Source organism: Pseudoliparis swirei, chromosome 3, assembly GCF_029220125.1.
Source record: "Pseudoliparis swirei isolate HS2019 ecotype Mariana Trench chromosome 3, NWPU_hadal_v1, whole genome shotgun sequence".
Classification (NCBI taxonomy): domain Eukaryota; kingdom Metazoa; phylum Chordata; class Actinopteri; order Perciformes; family Liparidae; genus Pseudoliparis; species Pseudoliparis swirei.
In genome coordinates this window covers 25,192,651-25,214,535 of record NC_079390.1, presented here as the reverse complement: position 1 = coordinate 25,214,535, position 21,885 = coordinate 25,192,651, and the positions used below count along the sequence as shown (strand labels likewise).

The 21,885-nt window shown below is 47.9% G+C and overlaps 2 protein-coding genes across 17 annotated transcripts in view; both read right to left on the bottom strand.

The window, feature by feature from the left end:
* The window catches only part of LOC130191970 (solute carrier family 23 member 1-like), a 63,441-nt gene that overhangs the window by 19,632 nt on the left and 21,924 nt on the right, over positions 1-21,885 (bottom strand). For 2 of the 6 annotated variants that reach the window (XM_056411759.1, XM_056411762.1), the window contains 3 exons: positions 19,569-19,647; positions 19,239-19,366; positions 18,137-18,806 (listed from right to left, as the gene is read on the bottom strand). The exons of the other annotated variants lie outside the window; for them this stretch is intronic. In XM_056411759.1, the coding sequence (XP_056267734.1) occupies positions 18,659-18,806; positions 19,239-19,366; positions 19,569-19,647 (355 nt within the window). In that variant the 3' untranslated portion in view covers positions 18,137-18,658. Of the gene's footprint in view, positions 1-18,136; positions 18,807-19,238; positions 19,367-19,568; positions 19,648-21,885 lie in introns of those variants that run through there. 6 annotated transcript variants of the gene reach the window in all.
* pwwp2a (PWWP domain containing 2A) lies at positions 3,944-11,764 on the bottom strand. 11 transcript variants are annotated; one of them, XM_056411767.1, is made up of 6 exons: positions 10,216-11,764; positions 5,686-8,194; positions 5,322-5,451; positions 4,672-4,827; positions 4,412-4,619; positions 3,944-4,099 (listed from the first exon to the last, which is right to left on the bottom strand). In XM_056411767.1, exons 1-2 carry the CDS (start codon positions 10,941-10,943, stop codon positions 6,391-6,393), a joined length of 2,532 nt encoding a protein of 843 aa, XP_056267742.1. In that variant the 5' UTR covers positions 10,944-11,764; the 3' UTR covers positions 3,944-4,099; positions 4,412-4,619; positions 4,672-4,827; positions 5,322-5,451; positions 5,686-6,390. The 11 variants fall into 11 exon arrangements, 9 of the variants coding, with proteins under 9 accessions (XP_056267742.1, XP_056267744.1, XP_056267746.1 ...); XM_056411769.1 differs by having other exon boundaries at positions 4,698-4,827; XM_056411771.1 differs by having other exon boundaries at positions 4,750-4,827.

Here is a 21,885-nt window from a genome sequence, read left to right as displayed (position 1 = left end):
TAGGTGAGGAGGATCCAAGTGAGCCTCCGAGCAGCGTCTCTTCCGGGTCCATTGTAGTATCTATAAGATGGTACAGCACAAATAATAATAAAACTTTTTTTATCTAGCACCTTTCATGCAAAAGAATGCAGCTCAAAAGTGCTTTACAGCAAATACGTGCGTAATTGCGTGCACATAAACATAGACATCAAAGAAACAAACTCAGATATAGTGCAAAAACAAATGTAGAAAGTACACTATGTAATGTACACTTTATTACGTGTGTAACAAGCCTTCATCCTAAATTGAATTCCTTGCAAGTTAGTGGGAAGGTCTACACGTTTCTCAAAGACAAAGGGCTAGCTAGCAAGTGGCACCCATGTTAGCTTCGAAAGTTACGGTTATCAAGTGGGACCCAGGTTAGCCTTACGTTTTATGATTGTACATTGTTTTCATCGTCGGTTTAATTCCTCGCAAGTTATGGGAAGGTACACATGTTTCAACTGAAATTCACTTACCCATGGTAGTTGGCAACTGAACACCGGAATCTACGCCGTTGTGCTCAACTAGGGACAGAGGCCGGCTCCCAAGAAGGTCATCTAAAATATCATAGTACGGGCACGTAGTGCGACCACGGCCACTTGTTCCATTGTCCCGTTTGGCCTGGAAGAACGTCTGCTTCACGTGCTTCCATCTAATCCTGATCTGTTCAGGGGTCCTGGGAAAGCCAGCCTCTACCATCTTCAGCGCCACCTTCTTAAACAGTTCACCATTTCGGGTCTTCCTCCCATCCATGAACTTAAGTATGTTTAACTCCTTCAATATGTTCAGCATAAATGCTGTCTGCTCTTCGGTCCAGAAATGTGTGGTGGCTCTTGTGTTCTCCATGTTCTCAAGCTTTTTGGCGGCCAGGGTCTCGGCAGTGCCAATTTATCGTCTCTTTCGACTTCCGGGTCACGACATGGGAGGGAGGGAGGGAGGAGGAGGGATCTCGAGCATGCGCAAAGACGCAAAGTCCAGTTCCGAATCGAATTCAGAGTTACATGCCGCGAGAGTCGAATTATCAACTAGATCGGACCGAGCTATCCAGGGGTGTTAATCGGACCGAAGTCGGACCGCACATAGTCCGACTAAGGTGTTTACATGAAACGGATAATTCGATTTCAGTCCGACTAAGCCAATAATTCGATTGCATGTAACCGCACTGACTGAAACAAAGTGACGCCCCCGGTCTTTATTCCTCCGTCATTATATTCCCGGTAACACCGGGTAAACAGCCGGGACCGCTGGACACCAACACACCTGCTGACAGACTGTCACGCTCGTAGCTCGTAGCTAGCGCTAGCTACGAGCTACGAGCTAGCTTAAGCATGGTTATAATGGCTAATTTATTATTTCTTGGCCTACTTTTATGAATGCAAGACTTGCAGTCAACGTTACGTACTAATCTAAGTTCAGGCTGCTCGTCATCATCTGTCTCCACGTGTTCAGGGGGACCGGTGACGGTCTCCCCGTCGCGCCCAGCCTGACGCTGGTGTGCTCGACACGGGCTCACTAGTCACACACGGCCAGGGTTGCCAGGTCTGTGTGACAAAACCAGCCCAAAAACCAGCCCAATATCAGAACTCAAAATATGCCCGTGCCAAACCAGATACACTGCTTTTAAAGTCCATGTCCAGTACCGCTGCTAACCATGTTGGTGTCCTAAGCATAACTCCTTCATGATGGGGAGGGCAGGGCGCAAGTGACTTTTTTTCGTCAGGCGCCGGCACCGGAGCTCTGCGGCGCGCGAGACGGAGATCGGAGTCGTGTTAACGCGACACGTAGAGACAGAATGACACGCTGCTGGAGAGACAACCAACAACAGACGGATTGGAAGCTCATTCTGCACATGCGTTAATAAATGCGTTAACAAAATTAAATTAATCCTGTAATTTAATCATAACGCGTTATTTTTCACAGCACTAATATATATATATATGGTTCTTTGAAATAAGTTTTTTGAGAAATCATAGGTTAGGGCACTTATAAGCTAGATAGCTTCAGCCTCGACCTTTTCGGTCAGCCACTTTCTTCTTTTGTTGAATTTTGATTGTTGTATATTTTGCTGATCGAAATAAACTAAACTCAAATAAACTAAACTAAACTAAGGGGTTAAAAGGGCCCCATTTGTGAATCCCACAGAACCAAACCCACCGGGATGGGGTGTAGGAGTAATCACACGAGGTGATTCTCGCCAAACCGTCCCAACCCGTTGGGGAGGTCGGCGATTCATAATCATACTCGGCTATGAATCGCTCCTCCCGTGTAGGCGATTCTGAACCGCCTATCGCCCACCGCTCCTGTGAGATTCACAAATCCCTGCTGCTTTGCTGGAAATCACTTCTACTTACAGACTCTGGTTCGGGGCTCCGTGACGTCACTAGCACCAAAGCGCTTAGATGTCACGTGACAATGTTTCCATGGTGACGGACAAGGTCGCGGAGATCGAAGGCACTGCGCGGATGTGTCGGCGTGTACGTGCTGATCTGGAGTCAGTTTGGTAGGATTTGGGTATAAATAAATTATTTCATTTAAAATATGGATTTTTATTTAAAGATATTCATGTAATTTGCATGCAAAATAAGTCTACCCGAACCAGCGGACAAAAATTCAACCAGCGCAACACTTCAAAGTAGCCCAATTCCGCGGGAAAACCGCAGACCTGGCAACACTGCACACGGCGCAGCCTCCGCTGTCAATGTTAAATGATAGGCTATCGTAACCTGCTGACAGGGCGGAGTCACCAGAGAAGTTCACAACAATAGTTTTTCTCAATTTTAATCGGCTCAGGCACCGGAAAGAAGCACCGAAATGTGCGTTGCGTTTCGGTCCGGGTAATACCGGTTGTATTGGAACCGGTACCATATTGGCACCGGGTTTCGGTACCCAACCCTACACTGCAGTGTTCTCATCATTATTTATATGATTATCGTCATGGCAACGAGTCGTCTGCAGCTCCTACCGTCAAACCACCACCGAAGAAGAAGACGACGACTCCAAGAGAAGTTTGACCGTTTTTTAATAGATTTAAAACACCAGAAGAAGAAAAACACAATCAACTCCATTATTTTGACCCAAAGGTTCTGCAAACAGCTGGTAGAGTCCCATCCTCTTCATCATCCTCTTCATCATCATGAGAGCAGATCTGTCAGTGTGTACTACCCGTCTGTCCCCCGTCTCATGTTGAAGACCTGAGGCTCCAGGGAGTCAAACAGATCGAGTCTAAACTGTTTGATAAGTGATCAAATAATCAGATACAGGACTACAGAGACCTGATCAGATACAGGACTACAGAGACCTGATCAGATACAGGACTACAGAGACCTGATCAGATACAGGACTACAGAGACCTGATCAGATACAGGACTACAGAGACCTGATCAGATACAGGACTACAGAGACCTGATCAGATACAGGACTACAGAGACCTGATCAGATACAGGACTACAGAGACCTGATCAGATACAGGACTACAGAGACCTGATCAGATACAGGACTACAGAGACCTGATCAGATACAGGACTACAGAGACCTGATCAGATACCGGACTACAGAGACCTGATCAGATACAGGACTACAGAGACCTGATCAGATACAGGACTACAGAGATCTGATCCCATACAGGACTACAGAGACCTGATCAGATACAGGACTACAGAGACCTGATCAGATACCGGACTACAGAGACCTGATCAGATACAGGACTACAGAGACCTGATCAGATACAGGACTACAGAGACCTGATCAGATACAGGACTACAGAGACCTGATCAGATACAGGACTACAGAGACCTGATCAGATACAGGACTACAGAGACCTGATCAGATACAGGACTACAGAGACCTGATCAGATACAGGACTACAGAGACCTGATCAGATACAGGACTACAGAGACCTGATCAGATACAGGACTACAGAGACCTGATCAGATACAGGACTACAGAGACCTGATCAGATACAGGACTACAGAGACCTGATCAGATACAGGACTACAGAGACCTGATCAGATACCGGACTACAGAGACCTGATCAGATACAGGACTACAGAGACCTGATCAGATACAGGACTACAGAGACCTGATCAGATACAGGACTACAGAGACCTGATCAGATACAGGACTACAGAGACCTGATCAGATACAGGACTACAGAGACCTGATCAGATACAGGACTACAGAGACCTGATCAGATACAGGACTACAGAGACCTGATCAGATACAGGACTACAGAGACCTGATCAGATACAGGACTACAGAGACCTGATCAGATACAGGACTACAGAGACCTGATCAGATACAGGACTACAGAGACCTGATCAGATACAGGACTACAGAGACCTGATCAGATACAGGACTACAGAGACCTGATCAGATACAGGACTACAGAGACCTGATCCCATACAGGACTACAGAGACCTGATCAGATACAGGACTACAGAGACCTGATCCCATACAGAACTACAGAGACCTGATCAGATATAGGACTACAGAGACCTGATCAGATACAGGACTACAGAGACCTGATCCCATACAGGACTACAGAGACCTGATCAGATACAGGACTACAGAGACCTGATCAGATACCGGACTACAGAGACCTGATCCCATACAGAACTACAGAGACCTGATCCCATACAGAACTACAGAGACCTGATCAGATACAGGACTACAGAGACCTGATCAGATACAGGACTACAGAGACCTGATCCCATACAGGACTACAGAGACCTGATCAGATACAGGACTACAGAGACCTGATCAGATACAGGACTACAGAGACCTGATCAGATACCGGACTACAGAGACCTGATCCCATACAGGACTACAGAGACCTGATCAGATACAGGACTACATAGATCTGATCAGATACAGGACTACAGAGACCTGATCAGATACAGGACTACAGAGACCTGATCAGATACAGGACTACAGAGACCTGATCAGATACAGGACTACAGAGACCTGATCAGATACAGGACTACAGAGACCTGATCCCATACAGGACTACAGAGACCTGATCAGATACAGGACTACAGAGACCTGATCCCATACAGGACTACAGAGACCTGATCAGATACAGGACTACAGAGACCTGATCAGATACAGGACTACAGAGACCTGATCAGATACAGGACTACAGAGACCTGATCCCATACAGGACTACAGAGACCTGATCAGATACAGGACTACAGAGACCTGATCAGATACAGGACTACAGAGACCTGATCAGATACAGGACTACAGAGACCTGATCAGATACAGGACTACAGAGACCTGATCAGATACAGGACTACAGAGACCTGATCAGATACAGGACTACAGAGACCTGATCAGATACCGGACTACAGAGACCTGATCCCATACAGGACTACAGAGACCTGATCAGATACCGGACTACAGAGACCTGATCAGATACAGGACTACAGAGACCTGATCCCATACAGGACTACAGAGACCTGATCAGATACAGGACTACAGAGACCTGATCCCATACAGGACTACAGAGACCTGATCCCATACAGGACTACAGAGACCTGATCAGATACAGGACTACAGAGACCTGATCAGATACAGGACTACAGAGACCTGATCAGATACAGGACTACAGAGACCTGATCCCATACAGGACTACAAAGACCTGATCCCATACAGGACTACAGAGACCTGATCAGATACAGGACTACAGAGACCTGATCCCATACAGGACTACAGAGACCTGATCAGATACAGGACTACAAAGACCTGATCCCATACAGGACTACAGAGACCTGATCCCATACAGGACTACAGAGACCTGATCCCATACAGGACTACAGAGACCTGATCAGATACAGGACTACAGAGACCTGATCCCATACAGGACTACAGAGACCTGATCCCATACAGGACTACAGAGACCTGATGTCATGGACTACGGGGACCAATCAGAGAGCATGTTCATCAGCTGATCCACCCGACCCTGGGACTCAGCTCTGGACCCCGTTTGAGACCCCCGGCCTCAGTTTGACGCGCCTCAGCACGCGGCTCATTCGGTGTTTATCTTTACAACTGTTGTCTGATGACATCACGATGACATCATCAGGTGAGGCACACGACCGCTCAATGAGCTCGGAGTGTGAATACAGCAACACCTGAAACTGAGGACCTGTGTGGAGAGGGGGAGGCGACCAGAGAAAAGCCCCGCCCACTGACAAGTAAATACCAAGCCCCGCCCCCTGCTCCCAGAACAGGAAGCGTGAGCATCGTCTGCCGCTCGCCGTCTCTGCTGGACGGGTAACCGAGGACAAGCTCCTCCCAATTCCTCAATAGGCGGGGCAGAGGGGCGGGGCCTGTGTTTCGGGGGCAGGGAGGGAGGCGGAGCAGCTGATGCTACGTCTCGAACTGGGTGAGCAGCGCCCGCACTTCCGGTGTGAGCTGCTTGGCGGCGCTGGCGGCCTCGGCGATGGCGCGGCGGTACGGCCCCTTCCTCTTCCTGTCGAAGCGCGACTGGAAGCTCTCCAGGAAGGGGGCCAGCTGGGCGAGGGGCAGGAAGGAGGTGGTGGGCGAGCCGAACCAGGAGACGCGCGCCTCCTGCCGCAGCGCCAGCCCGGTGTCGCCTCGCCGCGACACCGTGATGCCCAGCACGCTCGCCGGCCACCACGGGAAGCCGTAGATCTTCGCCCAGACGATGTCGCCCACGCAGACCATGCGGCCGTCGGGGAGCGAGCACTTGGACACCAGCTTGGAGAAGACGGACGAGGACGAGGAGGACGAGGAGGACGAAGAGGAAGTGGAAGACTTGCGACGCCTCTTCGGTTCACCTTCATCCTCTTGGTCTTCCTCACCGCCGGCCTGCTCCTCCTCGCCATCGGCTCGGGGCGGGGGGGTAGAGGGAGAGGAAGAGGAGGGACACAGAGGCCCCAACACGGAGGAGGGCGGATCTCCTGGAGGGAGGAGGTCAAAGGTCTCTGTGGAGCTGCACTCTGAGTGGGAGGAGTCCAAGGAGGAGTAGGAGGAGCAGGGGGGAGGAGCCTCTACGACCTCCCCATCTTCTTCTCCCCCTCTCTTCTCAGCCTCCTCCTCCCCCAAACTGGAGGCGCAGGAGGTGGAGGGGGGCGTTGGAGGACGCGCCGTGGTCGGGGGCGGGGCTTCGGACAGGTTCTGGGGCGTGTCCAGTGACGGGTCTTGGGGCGATTCTGGATCGGGGCCTGAAGTAAGTTTGGGAGGCGATGAGCGAGCGCTTTGTTTGGGGGGCGGCGAGGAAGAGGACGGCGAGGGAGAGGACGCCTGGCTGTCGTCGGTACGGTACCTTTGGGGTTTGAGGCGCATCCGGGGGGGAAGCGCCACGAGGGAGCCGACGGCGGCGCCGCCCAGATGCTGCAGGCGGCGCGTGAAGTGCACCTTCTGGTTGTGGTTCTGCAGTGCCGCTGCCCGCGTCACGGCCTTGGAGCGGTCCTGGTTCTGGTCCTGATCCTGGTCTTTGGGTCTTTGGGTCCTCGCCAGCTTCTGAAGAACCTGCGGCGCTTCGGAGCAGTCGACGGTGGAACCTTTGGACAGAACCTTCTTCGGGTTCAGCTTCAGACACATGCTGCTGGATGACGGTGAGGATGAAGATGAGGCCACGCCCCTAAGCACACGTTGAGAGGACGATGAAGAGGACACGCGTATCCCTGAAGAAGACGAGCGTCTGTCCGCGGCAGAACGTCCTCTCTTGTCGTCACTTCTCAGCCGCTTGACCTCGGAGGATATCGGTCCTTCGGCCGGTCGCCGGCGCAGCCGCGACGCCTCGTCGCCCCTCAGATCCCCCGGGCCTCGCCGGGACTCCCTGTGGCCGCTGGACGCCACCACACCTTTGCACTTGTCGCAGAGCACCTGGCGGGGGCGGAGCTTGATGGCGTTCATGATGGAGGTTGGCTCCTCAGAGCGGTAGCGCCGCTTTGGCCGTTTGATCTTGCGTGGCAGCGGCTGAGGTAAGGCCTGGTTGTAGGTGTCCCTGATGAACAGGGGAGGCGGGTACGGCGCCCCGTCCTGGAACAGAGGCGGCGGCTTGGAGGTCCAGGGGGGGGGCGGAGTCACAGGTACACCTTCCTGTAGGCTGGGCGGGACAACCATGGCCGCCGGCGGTGACTGCACAGGGCGACTCTGGTCATCTCGTCTGGGGAACACCGTGATGGGGATCCCGTACGGGCCGAACCTAAACACACGGGATGAGAACCTTACAGACTCAGCGAAACACACGGGATGAGAACCTTACAGACTCAGCGAAACACACGGGATGAGAACCTTACAGACTCAGCTAAAGACACGGGATGAGAACCTTACAGACTCAGCGAAACACACGGGATGAGAACCTTACAGACTCAGCTAAAGACACGGGATGAGAACCTTACAGACTCAGCTAAAGACACTGGATGAGAACCTTACAGACTCAGCGAAACACACGGGATGAGAACCTTACAGACTCAGCGAAACACACGGGATGAGAACCTTACAGACTCAGCTAAAGACACGGGATGAGAACCTTACAGACTCAGCTAAAGACACTGGATGAGAACCTTACAGACTCAGCTAAACACACGGGATGAGAACCTTACAGACTCAGCTAAAGACACGGGATGAGAACCTTACAGTCTCAGCGAAACACACGGGATGAGAACCTTACAGACTCAGCTAAACACACGGGATGAGAACCTTACAGACTCAGCTAAAGACACGGGATGAGAACCTTACAGACTCAGCTAAACACACGGGATGAGAACCTTACAGACTCAGCTAAACACACGGGATGAGAACCCTACAGACTCAGCTAAAGACACTGGATGAGAACCTTACAGACTCAGCTAAAGACACTGGATGAGAACCTTACAGACTCAGCGAAACACACGGGATGAGAACCTTACAGACTCAGCTAAAGACACGGGATGAGAACCTTACAGACTCAGCGAAACACACGGGATGAGAACCTTACAGACTCAGCTAAAGACACGGGATGAGAACCTTACAGACTCAGCTAAACACACGGGATGAGAACCTTACAGACTCAGCTAAAGACACTGGATGAGAACCTTACAGACTCAGCTAAACACACGGGATGAGAACCTTACAGACTCAGCTAAACACACGGGATGAGAACCTTACAGACTCAGCTAAACACACGGGATGAGAACCTTACAGACTCAGCTAAACACACGGGATGAGAACCTTACAGACTCAGCTAAAGACACTGGATGAGAACCTTACAGACTCAGCTAAACACACGGGATGAGAACCTTACAGACTCAGCTGAACACACGGGATGAGAACCTTACAGACTCAGCTAAAGACACGGGATGAGAACCTTACAGACTCAGCTAAAGACACGGGATGAGAACCTTACAGACTCAGCGAAACACACGGGATGAGAACCTTACAGACTCAGCTAAACACACGGGATGAGAACCTTACAGACTCAGCTAAAGACACGGGATGAGAACCTTACAGACTCAGCTAAACACACGGGATGAGAACCTTACAGACTCAGCTAAACACACGGGATGAGAACCTTACAGACTCAGCTAAACACACGGGATGAGAACCTTACAGACTCAGCTAAACAGACGGGATGAGAACCTTACAGACTCAGCTAAAGACACGGGATGAGAACCTTACAGACTCAGCTAAAGACACGGGATGATAACCTTACAGACTCAGCTGAACACACGGGATGAGAACCTTACAGACTCAGCTAAACAGACGGGATGAGAACCTTACAGACTCAGCTAAACACACGGGATGAGAACCATACAGACTCAGCTAAACACACGGGATGAGAACCTTACAGACTCAGCTAAACACACGGGATGAGAACCTTACAGACTCAGCTAAACACACGGGATGAGAACCTTACAGACTCAGCTAAACACACGGTTGAGAACCTTACAGACTCAGCTAAACACACGGGATGAGAACCTTACAGACTCAGCTAAACACACAGGGTGAGAACCTTACAGACTCAGCTAAACACACGGGATGAGAACCTTAAGGACTCAGCTAAACACGCGGGATGAGAATCTTACACTCAGCGAAACACGCGGGATGAGAACCTTACAGACTCAGCTAAACACGCGGGATGAGAACTATATATATATATGTGTATATGTGTGTGTGTGTGTACACACTACACCATCGTGCAGCCCTATTTTCAATATATCATCACTCAGTTCTGGAGCTCAATACCTTCTGGAGACATCCATCAGCACCCCGGAGAACAGCTGCTCCCCCACCCGGAAGGACACCACCAGCGCGTCATCGATGACGTGGTCCAGGGAGACCCGGACTTCAGACCCTGGACTCAAATCCTGTTCGGAGGCGAGACCGGGTTCCGGTCGAGAGGAGTCCTCTCCGGTGGGTCTCTCCGTCATCAGCCGGCTCCTCGGGGAGGAGTCCCGCAGGCCTGGGAGCTCCTCGGTCGCTGGGACCGTTTGCCTTAACTCCGGTTGGACTCTGTAACTCCGTTCTCTGTCCGCAGTCTCGGCCCGGTCCGGCTCCGCCGGTTCCGCTAGAGACAAGCCGGCCTCGGTGAGGGGGGGGGGATCCGGTACAGAGTGCAGAAACACGGCTGCGGGCTGCGGGTCCGCCAGGGTGCTGCGGTAAACGCCCTCTGAGTCTATCGGAACCCCGGGACTGAAGCGGTCCATAGGGCCAGTACCGGTCCGGTCGTCGCTACCGGGGCCATCGGAGAGCGCGTTTCCCGCCGCGGACTCCGGCCTGACATGGCGGCGCTCTTCCCCACCGCCCTCCCCCGGGCGGACGACCGTCTCCACGGCCGGGCCAGTCTCCAGCAGGGCTCCTGGGAATCCCAGACCAAGAGGACCCGGTTCTGCCGAGCCTTCATCGTCCGTCTCCGCGGTTATTTTTGTACTCGGAACCGCTGCAGCTGCTGGCTCTGCAGCCACGGCCGCCATTTTCTTCCGCTGTGTTCCGAGCGATGCCTAGCCCCGCCCCCCACAACCCTGCTACCTGCGCAGGCGCACCGCCGTTGGCAGGAAGCTCCGTCACTCAAATGAAACGGAACAGAGCGTCGTTTCTGATTGGACGATGAGTCGGAGTACGTGACGCGTCAGACCGCCGTCAGGAGGCGTCAATCTTCACGAGAAATAAAAACAGAGATGTGTGATCGATGAACAGCTGATCAGCTTCGGATTGGGCCTCACAGCAGCCAATGTATGTAAACAACAATACGAAAAGCCTCTATGTATATAAGTGTATTTATGTTTGTGTATATATATATTCAGATTCAACTTTAAAGTCATTGCACAGAGGCCCTGGGGCAACATGTATCTTACATCTGACCTGAGAGGTCAAAGCAGGAAACCATCAACCAAACATCAGAGAAATGCAGATATGGTCAACAGTGGCAATAGCATGTACAAACAGCAAACAAACAAACCATGTGTATATATATATATATATGTGTATCTATTTATGTGTGTGCATATATATGTCTGTATATGTGTGTATATGTATATATGTGTTTATATATGCATATATATGTGTGTAGATATATATGTTTTTATATTTATTATATATATATGTGTGTATATATACTACCAACTATGCCATGGCCCTGTTGACGCTCTTGAATTGAATATATATATATATATATATATATGTATGTGGACTAGATATAACATGCAGTGAACAGTTAATGTCTTTGTTGTATTTGAATGTTTCGAGATAAAAATAATAATAATTACCTCATCAATTTATGAGTTATGTTTTTTTTAAATATATATAACGTATAAATGTATAACTTTCTCAAATATCAGATTCCACACTTAATGTTTAACAAATACATTTATATTTTTATGTTTTACATCCAATACAAATATGAAGAACGTGGAGAAGAAAGTGCAGAACTTTAAGGCTTTCTCTAATCTTACTTTACTTCTGGTACTGTAAGTTTCTTTGAATGCTAATACTTGTGTACTGTAGCTGAGGCTAATACTTGTGTCCTGTTGCTGAGGCTAATACGTGTGTACTGTAGCTGAGGCTAATACTTGTGTACTGTAGCTGAGGCTAATACTTGTGTCCTGTTGCTGAGGCTAATAGGCTGATTGTGGACTTTAGGAGGGTACAACAACAGAGGACGTACTCACCACTGGGGATTAACGGGACTACTGTGGAGAGGGTGAGCGGGTATAAATACCTGGGAGTCCACATCACCGAGGATCTGACATGGTCAACAAACACAGACACTCTGGTGAGAAAGGCAAGGCAGCGCCTCTACCACCTCAGGCAGCTGAGGAAATTTAAAGTTTCCCAGAGGATCCTTCAGTCCTTCTACTCTGGAGCTGTAGAGAGCGTCCTGACAGGAAGCATCACAGCCTGGTTTGGCAACTGCTCCGCTCAGGACAGGAAGGCTCTGCAGAGAGTAGTGCGTTCGGCTGAACGCACTATTGGAACTACACTCCCACCCTGCAGGACTTGTACACCAGGAGGTGCAGAACCAGAGCCGGCAGGATCATGAAGGATCCTCACCACCCCAACAACAGACTGTTTCAGCTGCTGCGGTCAGGCAGGCGCCTCCGTAGTCACGCTGCAAGAACAGAGAGACTGAGACGGAGTTTCTTTCCTCAGGCCATCAGGACTGTGAACTCCGACCTCACCAGGACCCCCACATAGACCCACACAACTGCCCCTCTTAGGCACACACACACACACACACACACACACACACACACTTACTGTAAATATTGTGTTGTTTTTTATTGTAAATAGTGTGTACTTGTTGCCCTTGCACATTCCTGCTGAGCATTGCCACTTTCATTTCACTGCACACCCTGTGTGTGTATGTGACAAATAAAACATCTTGAATCTTGAATCTTGAATCTTGAATACGTGTGTACTGTAGCTGAGGCTAATACTTGTGTCCTGTTGCTGAGGCTAATACATGTGTACTGTAGCTGAGGCTAATACTTGTGTACTGTTGCTGAGGCTAATACTTGTGTCCTGTTGCTGAAACTAATACTTGTGTCCTGTTGCTGAGGCTAATACTTGTGTCCTGTTGCTGAGACTAATACTTGTGTACTGTTGCTGAGGCTAATACTTGTGTCCTGTTGCTGAGGCTAATACTTGTGTCCTGTTGCTGAGGCTAATACTTGTGTCCTGTTGCTGAGACTAATACTTGTGTCCTGTTGCTGAGGCTAATACTTGTGTCCTGTTGCTGAGGCTAATACTTGTGTCCTGTTGCTGAGACGAATACTTGTGTACTGTTGCTGAGACTAATACTTGTGTCCTGTTGCTGAGGCTAATACTTGTGTCCTGTTGCTGAGACTAATACTTGTGTCCTGTTGCTGAGACTAATACTTGTGTCCTGTAGCTGAGACTAATACTTGTGTCCTGTTGCTGAGACTAATACTTGTGTCCTGTTGCTGAGACTAATACTTGTGTCCTGTTGCTGAGGCTAATACTTGTGTCCTGTTGCTGAGACTAATACTTGTGTCCTGTTGCTGAGACTAATACTTGTGTCCTGTTGCTGAAACTAATACTTGTGTCCTGTTGCTGAGACTAATACTTGTGTCCTGTTGCTGAGACTAATACTTGTGTTCTGTTGCTGAGACTAATACTTGTGTCCTGTTGCTGAGACTAATACTTGTGTCCTGTTGCTGAGACTAATACTTGTGTCCTGTTGCTGAGGCTAATACTTGTGTCCTGTAGCTGAGACTAATACTTGTGTCCTGTTGCTGAGGCTAATACTTGTGTACTGTTGCTGAGACTAATACTTGTGTCCTGTTGCTGAGACTAATACTTGTGTCCTGTTGCTGAGACTAATACTTGTGTCCTGTTGCTGAGGCTAATACTTGTGTCCTGTAGCTGAGACTAATACTTGTGTCCTGTTGCTGAGGCTAATACTTGTGTACTGTTGCTGAGACTAATACTTGTGTCCTGTTGCTGAGACTAATACTTGTGTCCTGTTGCTGAGACTAATACTTGTGTCCTGTTGCTGAGACTAATACTTGTGTACTGTTGCTGAGGCTAATACTTGTGTCCTGTAGCTGAGACTAATACTTGTGTCCTGTTGCTGAGGCTAATACTTGTGTACTGTTGCTGAGACTAATACTTGTGTCCTGTTGCTGAGACTAATACTTGTGTCCTGTTGCTGAGACGAATACTTGTGTCCTGTAGCTGAGGCTAATACTTGTGTACTGTTGCTGAGGCTAATACTTGTGTCCTGTTGCTGAGGCTAATACTTGTGTCCTGTAGCTGAGACTAATACTTGTGTCCTGTTGCTGAGACTAATACTTGTGTCCTGTTGCTGAGGCTAATACTTGTGTCCTGTTGCTGAGACTAATACTTGTGTCCTGTTGCTGAGACTAATACTTGTGTCCTGTTGCTGAGGCTAATACTTGTGTACTGTTGCTGAGACTAATACTTGTGTCCTGTTGCTGAGACTAATACTTGTGTCCTGTAGCTGAGACTAATACTTGTGTCCTGTTGCTGAGACTAATACTTGTGTCCTGTAGCTGAGACTAATACTTGTGTCCTGTTGCTGAGACTAATACTTGTGTCCTGTAGCTGAGACTAATACTTGTGTCCTGTAGCTGAGACTAATACTTGTGTCCTGTTGCTGAGACCAATACTTGTGTCCTGTAGCTGAGACTAATACTTGTGGCCTGTAGCTGAGACTAATACTTGTGTCCTGTAGCTGAGACTAATACTTGTGTCCTGTTGCTGAGACTAATACTTGTGTCCTGTAGCTGAGACTAATACTTGTGTCCTGTTGCTGAGACTAATACTTGTGTACTGTTGCTGAGGCTAATACTTGTGTCCTGTTGCTGAGGCTAATACTTGTGTCCTGTTGCTGAGGCTAATACTTGTGTCCTGTTGCTGAGGCTAATACTTGTGTCCTGTTGCTGAGACGAATACTTGTGTACTGTTGCTGAGACTAATACTTGTGTCCTGTTGCTGAGGCTAATACTTGTGTCCTGTTGCTGAGACTAATACTTGTGTCCTGTTGCTGAGACTAATACTTGTGTCCTGTTGCTGAGACTAATACTTGTGTCCTGTTGCTGAGGCTAATACTTGTGTCCTGTTGCTGAGACTAATACTTGTGTCCTGTTGCTGAGACTAATACTTGTGTCCTGTTGCTGAAACTAATACTTGTGTCCTGTTGCTGAGACTAATACTTGTGTTCTGTTGCTGAGACTAATACTTGTGTCCTGTTGCTGAAACTAATACTTGTGTCCTGTTGCTGAGACTAATACTTGTGTCCTGTAGCTGAGACTAATACTTGTGTCCTGTTGCTGAGGCTAATACTTGTGTCCTGTAGCTGAGGCTAATACTTGTGTCCTGTAGCTGAGGCTAATACTTTTGTCCTGTTGCTGAGACTAATACTTGTGTTCTGTTGCTGAGGCTAATACTTGTGTACTGTTGCTGAGGCTAATACTTGTGTCCTGTTGCTGAGGCTAATACTTGTGTCCTATTGCTGAGACTAATACTTGTGTCCTGTTGCTGAGACTAATACTTGTGTATTGTAGCTGAGGCTAATACTTGTGTCCTGTTGCTGAGACTAATACTTGTGTACTGTTGCTGAGACTAATACTTGTGTCCTGTTGCTGAGGCTAATACTTGTGTACTGTTGCTGAGACTAATACTTGTGTCCTGTTGCTGAGACTAATACTTGTGTCCTGTAGCTGAGACTAATACTTGTGTCCTGTTGCTGAGACTAATACTTGTGTACTGTTGCTGAGGCTAATACTTGTGTCCTGTAGCTGAGACTAATACTTGTGTCCTGTTGCTGAGGCTAATACTTGTGTACTGTTGCTGAGACTAATACTTGTGTCCTGTTGCTGAGACTAATACTTGTGTCCTGTAGCTGAGACTAATACTTGTGTACTGTTGCTGAGGCTAATACTTGTGTCCTGTTGCTGAGGCTAATACTTGTGTCCTGTAGCTGAGACTAATACTTGTGTCCTGTTGCTGAGACTAATACTTGTGTCCTGTTGCTGAGGCTAATACTTGTGTCCTGTTGCTGAGGCTAATACTTGTGTCCTGTAGCTGAGACTAATACTTGTGTCCTGTTGCTGAGACTAATACTTGTGTCCTGTTGCTGAGGCTAATACTTGTGTCCTGTTGCTGAGACTAATACTTGTGTCCTGTTGCTGAGACTAATACTTGTGTCCTGTTGCTGAGGCTAATACTTGTGTACTGTTGCTGAGACTAATACTTGTGTCCTGTTGCTGAGACTAATACTTGTGTCCTGTAGCTGAGACTAATACTTGTGTCCTGTTGCTGAGACTAATACTTGTGTCCTGTAGCTGAGACTAATACTTGTGTCCTGTTGCTGAGACTAATACTTGTGTCCTGTAGCTGAGACTAATACTTGTGTCCTGTTGCTGAGACCAATACTTGTGTCCTGTAGCTGAGACTAATACTTGTGTCCTGTAGCTGAGACTAATACTTGTGTCCTGTAGCTGAGACTAATACTTGTGTCCTGTTGCTGAGACTAATACTTGTGTCCTGTAGCTGAGACTAATACTTGTGTCCTGTTGCTGAGGCTAATACTTGTGTCCTGTTGCTGAGGCTAATACTTGTGTCCTGTTGCTGAGGCTAATACGTGTGTCCTGTTGCTGAGACTAATACTTGTGTCCTGTTGCTGAGGCTAATACTTGTGTCCTGTTGCTGAGGCTAATACTTGTGTCCTGTTGCTGAGACGAATACTTGTGTCCTGTTGCTGAGACTAATACTTGTGTTCTGTTGCTGAGACTAATACTTGTGTCCTGTTGCTGAGACTAATACTTGTGTCCTGTTGCAGAGACTAATACTTGTGTCCTGTAGCTGAGACTAATACTTGTGTCCTGTTGCTGAGGCTAATACTTGTGTCCTGTTGCTGAGACTAATACTTGTGTCCTGTTGCTGAGACTAATACTTGTGTCCTGTTGCTGAGACTAATACTTGTGTTCTGTTGCTGAGACTAATACTTGTGTCCTGTTGCTGAAACTAATACTTGTGTCCTGTTGCTGAGACTAATACTTGTGTCCTGTTGCTGAGACGAATACTTGTGTCCTGTAGCTGAGGCTAATACTTGTGTCCTGTAGCTGAGACTAATACTTGTGTCCTGTTGCTGAGGCTAATACTTGTGTCCTGTTGCTGAGACTAATACTTGTGTCCTGTAGCTGAGGCTAATACTTGTGTCCTGTTGCTGAAACTAATACTTGTGTCCTGTTGCTGAGGCTAATACTTGTGTCCTGTAGCTGAGGCTAATACTTGTGTCCTGTTGCTGAGACTAATACTTGTGTTCTGTTGCTGAGGCTAATACATGTGTACTGTTGCTGAGGCTAATACTTGTGTTCTGTTGCTGAGACTAATACTTGTGTTCTGTTGCTGAGACTAATACTTGTGTCCTGTTGCTGAAACTAATACTTGTGTCCTGTTGCTGAGACTAATACTTGTGTCCTGTTGCTGAGACTAATACTTGTGTCCTGTAGCTGAGGCTAATACTTGTGTCCTGTTGCTGAGGCTAATACTTGTGTCCTGTAGCTGAGGCTAATACTTGTGTCCTGTTGCTGAGACTAATACTTGTGTTCTGTTGCTGAGGCTAATACTTGTGTACTGTTGCTGAGGCTAATACTTGTGTCCTGTTGCTGAGGCTAATACTTGTGTCCTGTTGCTGAGACTAATACTTGTGTCCTGTTGCTGAGACTAATACTTGTGTCCTGTTGCTGAGACTAATACTTGTGTATTGTAGCTGAGGCTAATACGCGTGTAGGCTACTGTAGCTGAGGCTAATACTTGTGTACTGTAGCTAAGGCTAATACGTGTGTAGGCTACTGTAGCTGAGGCTAATACTTGTGTACTGTAGCTAAGGCTAATACGTGTGTAGGCTACTGTTGCTGAGGCTAATAAGAGCGCTGAAGGTGGAGCCATTGCTCCTTTCAGATGAGGGGGGCCTCCACCCTCACTTCAGCCATGAACATCACATGAGGAACACGGCAGATTCCATCTGAAGGTGTAGCTCCGTGACGCGGACAGAGTATAGGGGGTCAAGGTTCACGGCCTCTTTCTCTGAGCTACCGCTGTGAGACAACAGGAAGCTGCACATGGGCACTCAGGTCATGTGACTGGAGCTCCATACAGCCGGAGACAAACAGCAATCTGATATCAATCACTTTTATTTGTGTTACACTGTTATGGATTTGTCATTTAAATGAAAACACATCACTTTCATCTAATCAATAATCTATAATCAATAGATTGGTCGAGGTTCAGTCCAGCCCTCTGATTGGTCGAGGTTCAGTCCAGCCCTCTGATTGGTCGAGGTTAAGTCCAGCCATCTGATTGGTCGAGGTTCAGTCCAGCCCTCTGATTGGTCGAGGTTCAGTCCAGCCATCTGATTGGTCCAGGTTAAGTCCAGCCATCTGATTGGTCGAGGTTCAGTCCAGCTCTCTGATTGGTCGAGGTTCAGTCCAGCCCTTTGATTGGTCGAGGTTCAGTCCAGCTCTCTGATTGGTCGAGGTTCAGTCCAGCTCTCTGATTGGTCGAGGTTCAGTCCAGCTCTCGGATTGGTCGAGGTTCAGTCCAGCTCTCTGATTGGTCGAGGTTCAGTCCAGCTCTCTGATTGGTCGAGGTTCAGTCAAGCCCTCTGATTGGTCGAGGTTCAGTCCATCCGTCTAATTGGTCACAGGGCGTTCAGTCCCGTAACTTCTGCTTCCTTTAGCTCTTTTAAAGGCACGCCATCAGTTGAGACCACGCCTCCACCACCAAAGTCCATGGCCTCTTTCAAAGATACGCCCTCTTCTTTTCGCGGGGCGGGGCTTGCTCCAGACCTTCATACCAGACAATTTGTTTATTTATTATTTATTAATCAAGACCAGCAATGTCCCTAACTCAGCAACAGCTAGCTAACAAAGCTAATGATGCTAAATAAAGCCAATTTTGCCAACAATGCCAATTAAGCTAACAATGTTAACAATGCTAATGAAGATAATAAGGATAATGATACAATTGAAGCTCAAGATGCTCAAGAAGCTAGCAATGCTAACAGTGATAGTAATAATGTACACTTTGTGTATCCCCCTGGACCCATCCTTTGGACTCTCACCATAAACTACAGGCAGAGCGGGGATCCAACCGGCTACATTGTGGTTGCGGGACGACCACTCCCCCTATGAGCTCCAGCCGACCCAAATAATAATAAAGCTAACAATGCTAATTAAGCTAACACTGCTAACAAAGCTGGTTGTTAGCCAGTCGCTCACCATCTGTCCTCTACGTCTTCGATGGTGTCGGGCAGTGGCATGTTAAGTGTTTCCGGCAGGAAGCAGGCGAAGCAGCCGGCCAGCACTGCCGCCCCCCCATACACCACATTGGGCAAAGAGGGGAATACCTGGGAAATGTAGTTCATTAGCAACAACAACAACAACGTTGAAGCCGAGAGACAGGCAGACATGAGATCTAGTTTAAGACTTGAAGAGAGAAGGATTGATTGAGATATTTATTCTTGAGATTGATCACATAGATTTTATGAATAAAAAGTATAAAAAGTCTCATTATTAATCGATGGTTATTGTTCACAAAGTTTGGGTCACCTCGTCCAGGATGAGGATGGCAGGAGCGGCCATGCTGCCAACTCTCGCCATGGTGGACACGAAGCCCATTCCTGTTTGCCTGTAAACACACACACAGCATCACAAACACACACAAACACAGCATCACAAACACACACAAACACACACAGTCCTCATGCCATCTCTCCCACAGAGGGAATTCAGATGGCGTCTGTTACTTCCTGTTTGTAACGGGGAGCCACGCCCAATGAGTGAGGCCTATACTTGATTGTAGTTTATTGCTGCTGCACCTTTTCCTCTGGGACACTCAGCCTGTCCCTTCTGGCAGGGCGCAGGCGATGGAAATCAGCCTTGCGGCTGTAATTGGGTGCATTTACATTTTAATGTAAAGTGTTCTCAATGTATATTGTCCATCTCGAACAAATAAAAAACTTGAAACTTGAAACTTTGTCTATTCCCGCAATCAGCTGATGAAACCACGGCTTCTGCCCGGTGATCCCTGAGGCGCTGCGGAGAAGATATATACTGTATATATATATATATATTAGGACTGGGCACGTTAACGCAGCATCCATTAACAGTGTTAATGATTTTATCATGCTCAGCATCCTGAGAATCTGACCAATGACGGCGCATATGAGCCTCCCTCAAGACGCACCGCGGGCAGGAGAACACGTTGTATGGGACGGAGCGGACTACAAACATGGCTGCCTTACAACGTGCACCAACTGTTGCTCTCACTTGAGACGCCTGGGCATTGCTGGGGAACCACCGTTATCTTGGAGTTACAGTTGCTTATATGGAAGCCTTTCCGTGAGAGTCGGTCCACAGAGGTACGGTGCCACACCTGCAGCATCTGTACCTGTGAAAGCTTTTTCCTGCTGGTCATATTGTTCACAAGAAGAGATGTTCTTTATCATCTGAAAACGTAACAGACCGTGTGTGTCTTACCAACTGGCTTGGTGCAGAGGAGTAAGACAGGAAAGGATACCAAAAGTGGCTGTTTAAAGTTAATTTGTCATTGTTATAACTGCTCAACCTGTATCACTGGACTTTGTTTATGCTGTTCCCTGATAAGTGTTTCTTCTGGTACCTGTTCAGAAAAGAAAAGTGTATAATGTGTGTTAACTTGCTGTTGCTCTGAGAGAGCCTGTTATATTGTTCCAATGACATTACTTTAAAATAAAAGTGTGCAATACACTAGTTTTTAATTCATTATTTAATTTGGCACATAATGTGATTAATCGCATGAATCTTAAATCACACAATTAATCGATTCGATTTTTTTCATATTTGCCCAGCAAATATATATATATATATATATATATATATATATATACACATTGGGTAGGGAAAGTATTCAGACCCCTTTAAATTTTCACTCTTTGTTTCATTTGCTAAAATCAAAAAAATCATTTTATTTCTTATTAATGTCACTCAACTCCATGTTGACAAGAAAAAACAGAAAAGTAGAATTTTTTGCAAATGTATTAAAAAAGAAAAACTGAAATATCACATGGTGTAAGTATTCAGACCCTTTGCTTAGTGTTGAGGAGACGCACCCTTTGGAGAACAGCCAGGAGTCTTCTATGTGATATTTCAGTTTTAGCTTTTGAGGTTTCCAGGCACGTCCAACAGCGGTAAAACTATTTACCTCTAACCTATTTTTATTCCTGCCTCAGCTGTCTGTTCCTACTGCCGAGAACAGGAGACAAGAGGAGTCTAAACCAGAGATAACCAGCCGGCATCGCCATAGAGACCTCATGAAAATAAGCAGAGCCAAGAGGAGGTGTCTCCAACCTCATCATCAAGGATTGATGAGCCCGGCCCCCCTACAGAAGACACTCATCTCTTTACCCTATCTCTAAGGCTGAGCCCGGCCCCCCTACAGAAGACACTCATCTCTTTACCCTATCTCTAAGGCTGAGCCCGGCCCCCCTACAGAAGACACTCATCTCTTTACCCTATCTCTAAGGCTGAGCTCGGCACTCTGTCCCCACCTGGAGGAGCAATCCACAAGTTTCCAGCAAAGCCCCACGGCCTCAGATGTGGAGGTGCTGACTCTCATCCCCGCCGATTCACACTCGGCTCTAAACGCCCCAGTGAATGCTGGGGGTCACAGTCCAAGGAGGCCAACAGGACCACATCATCTGCAAACAGCAGAGCGGTAATTCCGAGACCCTCAGACCCGATGTTCCCCACCTCAAGGCTGCACTTAGATAGCCTGTCTGTGAAAGTCCCGAACAGGACCAGGAATAAAGGGCAGCCCTCGCGGAGGCCAATACCCACCGGGAACGTATCTGACTTAATGCCAAGAATACAAACACAGGTCCTACTG